The 10,947-nt window shown below is 39.9% G+C and overlaps 1 protein-coding gene across 1 annotated transcript; it reads left to right on the top strand.

Moving 5' to 3' along the window:
- Positions 1 to 9,995, top strand: LOC105437686. The gene is made up of 7 exons (XM_030994106.1): positions 1 to 826; positions 1,432 to 1,592; positions 2,076 to 2,341; positions 3,429 to 5,026; positions 5,709 to 5,864; positions 8,439 to 8,636; positions 9,664 to 9,995. Exons 1-7 carry the CDS (start codon positions 44 to 46, stop codon positions 9,871 to 9,873), a joined length of 3,372 nt encoding a protein of 1,123 aa, XP_030849966.1. The 5' UTR covers positions 1 to 43; the 3' UTR covers positions 9,874 to 9,995.
- Positions 9,996 to 10,947: the final 952 nt, after the last annotated feature.

Genomic DNA, 10,947 nt, shown 5'->3' with positions numbered 1-10,947 from the left:
ATTGTTTTTCTTTTCTTTAATAACACAGTATCCTGATGTCATCATGCCTGTGTCTCTTGGTGAATGGCGTGTCAGGATCGGCACGTTCATGCGCCGTCGTAGGAAAGAATATGACTACCACTACTTTTGGAGGAAACTTCACAACTTAATTAAAAGAAACAAGAATGCTGAGCAACCAAGAGAAGACAACAATCCTGAGTGTAACATTTCATCTCGCACTGGCTCTTCATCAGATGCGAAACGATCTCCAAGCAACACTGCCCGTCAGTCTGCGTCTTCTTGCAATGCCAACCTTAACATCAATCAAACAGGGCCCTCATGTGATGTCAACAATGACAGAGGTAACGCCAATTCTCCGACTCTCTCACAATTTGACGTTCCAGAGTGTAATACGAAGTGTGGATCCCCATGCGATTCAAACAACCCCGGTCATAACGATGTCTCTCACTCTGAGTATCCGTCTGCTGAAAACAGTGGTTCTTCAATTGAGAAAAAGACCAACCCTGTCCTGGATACCACTGAAGTGAAAATTCCAGTTCTCCAACCCTGTGTAGAAGACGAACTGGACAATAGAAACATATCCATTAGTCTGATGTCGTATGAATACACCCCTAAATCCGATCAAATAAGTAAAAAAGACAAACCTAAAGTTGGCACATCAGAGTCGTACTCAGACGTTCCTGGGGAGATAGGTCGGATCAAACTAGATGAGGAGGAAACATCAGACTCTAGACCGTCGGGGAAAGAGGACCAAACAACGGACCTATCACCTAAACCCAGGATACATACAACGAGAAACACCGACCAAAGAACATCATCTATCAGGGTATGGTTAATATGCCTTTCCTAGAACTACACCACTCACATACAAAAACAACAAAGAAAGAAAGAAAAAAACAGTAAGGAAAACAGGCGAACGATAAATCAAAATAAAACTCTTTGTAAACGGGATTTTTAATAAGACATGTGGCTAGCAAATTGGAACTATATAAGATGTAATCTAGAGGACAGTTTGATTATTCAAATTTAGTGTGGAAATGGTAGGTGTCACGTTTATTACACTGTAATCAATAGAAAAGGTGACCTCATTTACCCATTCACACAATTTCTTTTCTTCCGTGATTCTACATGTAATTAGGCAAATGATGTCTGACTATTCTTTTGAAAACTGTCTTCTGTCCATAATTTTCAGTAAAGAAGTAACGGAATATGATCATGAATCATCTTGTCCAATGGCTACATGAAACCCTTCTATAACTTGTCTCTGCTATTTGTTGTGTTAGAAATTTTGAAATAAACTAGAAACCATTGATAAAAATCGCCCGCCAGGAATACAATGTGTCACAAAGATATTATCTCAGTATGACTCGTACATGTAGTTTACAGAGTTAAAAGTGTGTTCTCTATTCGTAATTTTCTCTTCGTTCTTAGGAAGTAACGGAGAATCACGGATCACCGACCTATCCGATCCCCCTGTCAGGGACATCCATCGGTGAAGCAGATGCAATCAAAGGGAATGACTGTCCAGACATGGCCACCATACTCCTATTGAGATCCGGTGACGTAGAACGAAACCCTGGTCCAAATAATAAGTAAGCAGCATGAAAGAGCAACTTATGAAAATTAAAATCCATCAGTCCGAATTCTACTAAACCCAACTCTGGATCTGAAATCATGTTTGCCGAACGATAGTTCAATTAGACCTCACACTATTTTCCTTTTATTAAACTCGATTCTGAACAAAGCTTGAGCCTAGCGTCGTATTTAAATTTGCGTAAAATTCAGGCCTCTGACTTTGCTGGTAAATATTTATCGTTGAAATTGATGAATGAAATTAAAATATGTAGAAGTTTTGCATATCCAATTATGTTTAATAGCACCACATATCTTTGCATATTTTGCAGTGTTGTTGGAGTGCTTTTATAATAGGTAATGTTGATAAATATCATTAAACAGTAAAACGGTGTATTCGCAAGTCAAAGGATAATGAAAGGAAAGTCCTGTTGATACAAAATATTGCAAATATCAATAAACACTATATGAAATGAATACTTCTTCTTTTGTCAATAATTTAGCCCTGGAAGTCTGGGCGAGCTCGAGCTCTATCTCCTTGCCGACGGTATAGATCCCTCAGATTTCAGGAAGGTCGGACTAGCTTTAGGATTCCCTGAGGCTAAACTAAGTCAGTTTGAGAAAGACAAGCTGGGCAACTCCATGCAAGCTACCTATCAGATGCTTTACGAATGGCGGAAGACAGTACCTGAAAGCGAGGCGAGGGAGATACTAGTCAACAAGTTAGAAAGCATTAAGCTAGTTCAACTTGCTGATAGTGTACGGAAAGGTACAGTATAACACACTAAATATGCACACACACACCCTCCCTACCAAACACACATGAAGCCTATATTTGCAGTATCTTACAAAAGTGAGCACACCCCAACAATAAAGTTGAATATCAAACTGTAACTTATAACAAGGCTCTATTTTAAAATGAAAAACCATATTTTCTTTAAAAAAAAAAAAGATTTAGAATTACATGTGATAAATTTATAGGTAAAATTACGTATTGGATTAAAACAGTGCAGCAATATAATATGTAGCCTTTAATCACGGCGGCTTTGGTGCAATGGCCCGTCGATCTCATGGTCGATCCTCGAAACGCTTGGAAAGTCCTCTGATTGCACGGAACACAATCGTCTATCGTATCCAAAATCTGGACGGTATTATTTTTTCGCAATCGCGATCTCTCCCATCCCTTACCTGTTGCAAGCCGGTGATGGCGTTATCCACAAATCCGTATGTGTCGATGGTTCGCCGGGCGCGCTTTTTCCGTACCATTAAAGGTATTACAAAGTTTGGTAAATTAAAAAAATCGGCTGGATAGTGATTCTTTACAATTTTCTTATATTTGGATGCCCCTGTGGATGTATTATAACCTTGCGGGGCAAGGACAAACCAAATTGACGACGTAATTTGCGACCAAACCAGCCAGACGTGAATATCGTGGTGAATTTTATCGCCAATTTTCCACGATGAAATTGACGATATCGTGAATTTCGTCGCCAATTTCGTCGTGAATAATTCGCGATTTCGTCTATTCGCGATGTCCCTTCACGGCCACCATACGTTCTACCATTGACCTAAGTAACTCTCTCCTGGAAGACTTATTTCAAGGCACAACGCCAACCCATATATTATTCAACGTGAGAGCCCCTATGTAGGACACAAAAATGGTTTTCAGCCCCTGATCCGCACAAAAATATAAATTGAGATTTGGGAATCTATGTATTCTGATGATACGGTACTGTGCTTCATCATTTTTTCTCGTGATTGCTGCTGCTGCTACTTTTGCTGTTGTCTGATATTAAAACACCGGTCATAATTTTCGAGTCATTTTAAAGACAACGTTCTTCACCATCTCATCACAGGTCAGGTTGGTGATCACATACCGTCCATGACAGAGGAGGAAATCCAACGGGTGGCTGAAGAGGTCAAACACTATTTGGCTATTCATATCTGTCAGATTCAAGTCGATCCACTGAACAATGAAGTTGTACTTGAATTTAAACGTATCTTCACCAATCTAACGTTGATGAAAGAAGACAAAGGTTCAAAACTCAATACACCGCTTCTCTATGACGACCTCCTCAGGACCAAAGTCAACGGAATCTATCCTAAACGCTTGTTGGTAGAAGGTGAAGGTGGTGTAGGGAAGACCACTTTTTGCGCAAAGATCGCTTGGGATTGGATCCACGGAATAGGCTACCAAGATTTCAAACTGGTTCTTGTCATCCTACTTCGCGAGGCAGGGGCCAAAACGGTTGGAGAGATAGTGAAGTCATACCTTTCTGACAACAATCCCGTCACAGCCAAACAGCTAGACAAGCACATCCTCTCAAATTCGGATGATGTCTTTCTTGTCCTGGACGGTCTAGATGAATTTGCTGTCGATCTTGACAGCAATCAACAAATCGCCCTGATCACTCTCTATCGTCTGTTCAAGTCAGGGACAGTACTAATCACATCGCGACAATGGAGATCAGATGAGATTAGGAAGAATGACTATCTTAGAAGGGAGTTTGCTTTCATTGCTGTAGAAGGTTTCTCTGCTGAAAACCTCTCTTCTTACATCACCAAGTTCTTTCATCCAGACACAGCTTCCTCTGAAAATCTGTGCCAATTCATATCAAATAACGATGTGATCGGAGAGAACATGGCTCCCTACCCCATATACACAGCCATGCTGTGCATTATGTGGAAAGAGTTTGATGGAGAGCGCCGAGAGGCAATGTCCATGCTGCAAACATTTTCCCAGCTCTTCAATCAAATGATTGAATTTTTGGTTGATCATTACCTATCGAAACACATTCCATCTTCAGGTATTGATGAAGGCAAATTAAGGGAGAATCGCTCAGATATTCGTGATCACCTGCTTCAGATTGGCCGCATTGCCTTCCAGGGACTTCTGTTGAGACAGTTAGTATTCACAGAAGAAGAGTTTCAACGCTGTCCAGAGTCTATAGATGTAGGTTGCAAAGTTGGTGTACTCACCAGAGAGAAGAAAGTTCTTCCGAGGCGAGAAAGAAGAAATGATCGGAATTTAGCAGTCCAATCGGTGCAGTTCCCTCATAAGCTCTTCCAGGAATATCTATCAGGAATGTATCTTGCATATCTTTACAACTCAAACCGTAATAAGTATGACAGGTTGATAGCGAATATCATACCGGAAGCAGATGAGTACCGGTACCTACTCTACATCACATCGGCCCAGCAGAAGGGGGTCGGCTTGGATATCGTATCTCGTCTCATAGCTGCGTCACAAACAAACAACCCATATGATGATGACTTCATCGTAGATGTAGCATACGAGAGCCAAGACCAAGCAGTGGCCAAAGTAGTTGCGGATCATCTATCGACTACCGTAACGTCCAGGAAGTGTGCGTCCAGGAAGACACTGGAGATCACTAAGAAGATGCAGGCACACACAGTATCAGGGCATATCTTCATAATGAATCAACGTGAAGTGGTAAGGAAAGTAACGTCGAATTATAGCAGCATATCAATTTCATCTCTTTGAGTGATAAAGTTTTTTATTTGATTTGATTTCATTCTCTCAGACTTCGAATTACGTTGTTTGTTTTCGAACACATATACCTGTATAGTGTATACAGTGCGATGCTTTGAACCACGACATGCGATAATAAGGAAATGCACCCTGTACAAACTCCTCTTTACCCAAATGTTAAAAAGAAGCTGGATACAATACATTTTATTTAATCACGGAGCATGTTTAAAACCACTGCTATGGAACTAGCCATGTATTACAACTCAGATCATCATTTTTAATTCGAAAACTGCAATGTACACGAAAAGACTTTACTATTATTTCATCCAAGAGTTTACGAGTATCAGAATTTTAATATGTTAAAAGGAGTTTTGATTTATTGGCATTGCAGTACGACCCGTCTTGAATATATTCGTGATGAAACCTTGTTTGATAATATAACACTTTACATATTACGAATCCCAATAGGATTTGCGCGTACATACTGTTCAAACCAGTGTGATAAAGACACACTGAAAGAAAATGGCAAAAACATATGAAAAAGCAGTGTCAATTAAGATGATTAATCAGAATCATCTGGTATCATTTCCATGGGTTAATGTTTCTAGCCTTACAATGTTATATGTGTACATGTACATTGTAGGATCACCTGAGTATAGAGAAGCCATGTGGACGGACGGCTTCAGAGGACCAGGCTGAATTCATCTGCTCATCACGATCACCGAAATCTGTGACGATCGCTAGTACTATGCATGATATATTCTACTCGGTGCTTGCGAATAAAGCAGGCGATTCCAAGGTCAGTATACAGCTGTGTATTATCCACGATGTCGTATATTTGGTACATCATTCTTTTAAAAGAAATGGATGCTATATTCAGTCAGGATAATAGTTTTCCTGGTGTCATAACTAACTTTTTGGTGAATGGAAAAAGGAAGAAGAAAACAAGATATCAATGCTCGGAATGGTTGTTTTCTCGTCGATCAGCAAATATAGGAGAGCCAGAGGGATTACAGAATATTATTGACCGGAAAAAGATCCTCTTGCCCTCAGACAATCCATGATCATCAGCCCCTATATTACAATGTCGTTGTGCAGTAATGTACGATACCACAAACAAGGTTTTCAGGCTCTCCCCGTAGATGTCACCTGTTTATCTTCAGCGGTTATGACCGTTTAGCCTGTAGATCGTGAGGCAACCGAATCAGGCATATATGCCCCCTTCTCCCACAGTCAGCCGGCCATATTATGTAGATCACGATGTCTCATCCGTTGAACGTCAATGACTATCATTATTAAAACCGTGGCATCACATCATACCATTAAAGCTTATCTACTAATGAATAATTGAACCTGTCTACAACATTGCTTTAATGTACGATGACATAATCAGGGTTTTCAAGTTCTCCAGATTGATGCCATACAGCACCCATGCATTTATCTTCAACAGTAATGTGTTTGGGTATTGGTTTGAGTTAAGCCTTTAAGATCATACCCACTGCTCGCATAGTCAAGAGGTCAATACACGTTGTCTCATTTGTAACATTTTTGTCTCATCATATTTATTAAGCTATTCTCCGTACGCCCCCCCCCCCTGCTGAATAGTCGAATCATAGTCCTGATTCGACCACTCAAAACCTATATTTTCACCTCGCTCTGTCATAACATATCAGTAATGTATAACCACCATCCTACTTCTCCACATACCAGGGGCGGCGATCCCGGGAGGTGGGGTGGGGGGGGGGGGGAGGCACGTTCCCCCTCAATTTATTTAGGGGGGATCATCCCGCCGGGGAGACCTAAGGCGGGCCCCTGTATGCTCAGCTGACCGTTATTAAGTGCTTAAAACCCCTGAGCTTCCGGGGGCTCTGCCCCCTGGACCCCACCAAGGGCCCGAAGGCGGCCCCTGGATGCTCATCTGATCGTAATTTAATGCCTTAAACCCCAGAGCTTCTGGGGGCTCCGCACCCTGGACCCCACTCCAATTAGTGACCTGCATGCCAGTGTCACAAATAAGGTATCAAAATATGCACATCTGACCGCAATTGAATGCCTAAAACCCCTGAGCTTCATTGGGTTCCGCCCCTTGACCCCCGCCGGGTCTTTGCCCCTGTACCCCCACGTCAATTTACGCTCCACTTGCTTCACTCGCTTTGCTCTACCTGATCGTAAATACTTTAGCCCCCCCCCCCCCTCCCCAGTTTAAAAATGTCCCGCGGGGCCTGCATGTAACACGTAAGAGTGGTGGTGATGCGGATTTTTTTCTTCTGACCCACCCCTCCCCCAAAACGTGTTTGCTCATTACGCCACTGCTCCCTCGTTCCTTACCACCCCCCCCCCCCCCCGATCATGAAAAGAAATCGCCGCCCCTGCCACATACAGTTATTCTACCACCCTTCCCCCACCCTCATCCTGTAGTAGTAGTTCTAGTAGAAGTAGTAGTAGTAGTAGTAGTAGTAAAAACAAGTTATGGTCATGCGATTGCATTGTGAAAGAAACGTTGTGGAATCGATCAGAAAAGGTTATATAAGTATTGGTGTGTACTGCAAGGTTCTGGAATCATCAAAATGATAAGAAATTTGGCCCAGTCTTTTTAAAGTTACAAGCACTGTACACACAAAGATGTATATGGGACTATACGCACACGTGCGCGACACGTGCGTTTATCTCTCACAGACCATGTAGATAAACTAATTTACCAAATATATAAATTAGTAGGCGGTTTCCCGGCAAATTTTTTATCATCATGTATTAGTCAAAACATATTCTTTCACATGATTGGTAATAAGAGCTTCCATTTCATTTTTTGAAATTGGGGCGTTTCCAATACTGGTCTTTACCTTTAACAATGAGATACGGTGGATTGCCCACATTCAGCTTACCCGACATGGGAAAGCTGGTCTTCCGTGGGGTCCTGTTTATAGTCAAGTCAATGTATTGATTCTTCTCTCAAAACCCGAGAAACAAAATCTTTCCCCTGACATTTTACTAAATGTACATCTTTACGTAACATACATTTAAAACAAAAATTATGTACATCTAACAACCTATTATAACCAGACTCAAAAGATTACAGTTATATGTCCGAGAACACACCTCCTTTCTCACAATATATTAGTTTCCACTATGTAATGTCGTCGATAACATATTCATCATAAGAATCCAGGAACTATTGAAACTAGAGGTCATTTCATATGTCAAGACTTGCACATCATTACAATATAAATGTGGTTTTTTAAAGAAAAATTGGGGGGATACTTTTTTTTCATTGTCAGCAACGATATTAGTGCAATTTAAACCATATTGTTGCATCTTGAATATAGTTTTGGTAGATTGGAATTGCTCATTCAACATAATTTTACTTTCATAACAGATTGAGACTCTTAACATCTATTCTTTGGATCTCAGTAAACGTCCCTCTGCATCACGTGATCTCGCTCAGTTCATCTGTAAGATGCCTCATTTGGAGCGCCTGTCACACGGTAAACAAGGCTGCAGTGAATACAGGCTCAATGTCTTGCTACACGATGACTTCTACTCAACATCTTCGTCGATAGCGTCATCTACAAAGGTATCGATTTGATACTTTTTTAGGACTTTAAAGCAAATCACTACGCGTTTTGTTGTACTGGAGGTGTACCGGTACTCATTTTTATAGTCAAACGCAAGTGGACGATTTTACTCTCCAAATTAGTACACCGTTAAGAATAAGGTAGGAAACATTAATCGTTTTAGGAAGTTGAAGCGAAATTACCAGCCATCTGTCATAAACATGATGAAACGAAAACTGAGCGAAGGTTATCAGATTGACAGTGAATAATATGTTTCATTCAAATATGTTGATTCGGAGTACTACGGAAGTACTGATGGAGAGACGGAAATTTTGACTGAATAGAAGAAAAAATACTACACAAAGGAAAAGTTAAATATCTTCTTCCACGTATATCCTTTTGGAAACTGCAGAGTGTTCCATGCAATTTGTTTTCACACATCTCTGTTATGTTATATTAGTTGTTCAAAGAACTATTTCAATGAATCAAATGTCAGAATAAAGTATTGCTTTTGTAAATGAATGAGGATGGGAACTGTTTTTTTAAAAAACAGTTTGTAGTGTAATGTCAGCAATTGTATATCCAACATACTATGCTTGCGACCGTTTGGCTTCTTGTTTTATTCGGTTTGTTCTTAATACTTTAAGCCACGAACCGCCTGGTTAATGCATATATACCCACTTCCCCACAACTGAAGTTCAACAACTATCATAGCTCTAGATCGTTCGCAAATTTGTTGAATCATAGTCCTGAATCGGGCGCTCAAAACCTATATTTTCACCCGTGCTCTGTCATAAAATATCAGTAATGTATAACTACTACTACATCAGTCTCCAAAATATCCAGGAACTATTGAAATTAGGGATCATTTCAGATGTCAAGACTTGTAAATCAATGCAATATAAATGTGGATCTTTGGGGCGATACCCTTTTCCATTGTTAGCAACGTAATTAGTGCAATTTACATCATATTGTTGAATCTTGAATATATAGTTTTAGTATATTGTTTGTAGTTATTCATTCAACATAATGTTACTTTCATAACAGATTGAGACTCTTGACATCAAGTCTTTGGATCTCAGTGAACGTCCCTCTGCATCACGTGATCTCGCTCAGTTCATCTGTAAGATGCCTCATTTGAAGTACCTCTTTCTCGGTAAGGAAGACAACCCTGACTGCGGACCCAAGGTCTGTCTACACGATGACTTCTACTCTACATCTTCGTCGATAGCGTCATCTGCAAAGGTATCGATTTGATCATATATTTTAAGACTTTTAGCAAATCACTACATTTTGTTATACTTGAAGTGTACCCCTATCTTTCACACCTTTAAGAGGAAGCAGGTAGGAAAGTTAAACGTTTCATGAAGTGGATGCAACCAGTGAATTTTCGGTCAAAATACAATTTTTTTTGTATTACATATGAAAATTTGGAGTGGTACGGAAATGCTGATGAAACTAAACATTTTGATTCAAAAACCTACCAAAAACGAAAATTCGAGTCTCTTTGTCCCTGATTAAAATATTTGTGTATCCCTTTGGAAACTGCAAAGAATTTCATGTATATCTGTTTAAACACTTTTATGTTGTGTTCAATTAGATATTCAAAATTATATTTTAATCACATGTCACAATAACATATTGCTTTTTATAAATGAATGGGGATGGCGACTTTTCCATAATGTCATGTTTAAACATATTTTAAAGTAGTATAATGTCGGCAAGTTTGTTATTCAACATAATGTTTCTATTATGACAAATTAATACATGGCGTTAGGTATTGGACCAAAAAAGGAAAAAGTGACATCGATTTTATCTTTGAACATGCTTAATCTTGTTCTTCGAATATCGACAAAAACTTTGAGGACGTATCAACTTGATATATTATTTATTTATCATTAGGTCTTGATTCAGACTACGCCGGGTGCATATTGCCCACCCTCCAACTTCCCGCACCCATAAGAATGCATATTTACGCCGCTTGTCAGATAATAATAATAAATAATAATACAGACATTTATAACGCGCAACATATCCACCCAGAGGGTGCTCAAGGCGCTTACAATGAGCTACATAATATACTTAGATACAATTTTGCTTACATTACATTACACATGGTTATAACAAAAAGAAGAAGTTAAAGTTGGCCATTAGATAAGTTTTCAGGCTGGCCTTGAAACTATCTACTGATTTACATTCCTTAAGTGTGTAAGGGAGACTGTTCCACAATCGGGGAGCTGCTGAGGCAAATGCTCGATCTCCCCATGATCGTCTGGTCTTAGGGATGATCAGAGTTGATGTATTGGCAGAACGCAGACCAGAACGACCAGG

The sequence above is a fragment of the Strongylocentrotus purpuratus genome, unplaced genomic scaffold (assembly GCF_000002235.5).
Source record: "Strongylocentrotus purpuratus isolate Spur 01 unplaced genomic scaffold, Spur_5.0 spur5_scaffold_21, whole genome shotgun sequence".
NCBI lineage: Eukaryota > Metazoa > Echinodermata > Echinoidea > Camarodonta > Strongylocentrotidae > Strongylocentrotus > Strongylocentrotus purpuratus.
This window is presented reverse-complemented; position numbering and strand designations above follow the sequence as displayed.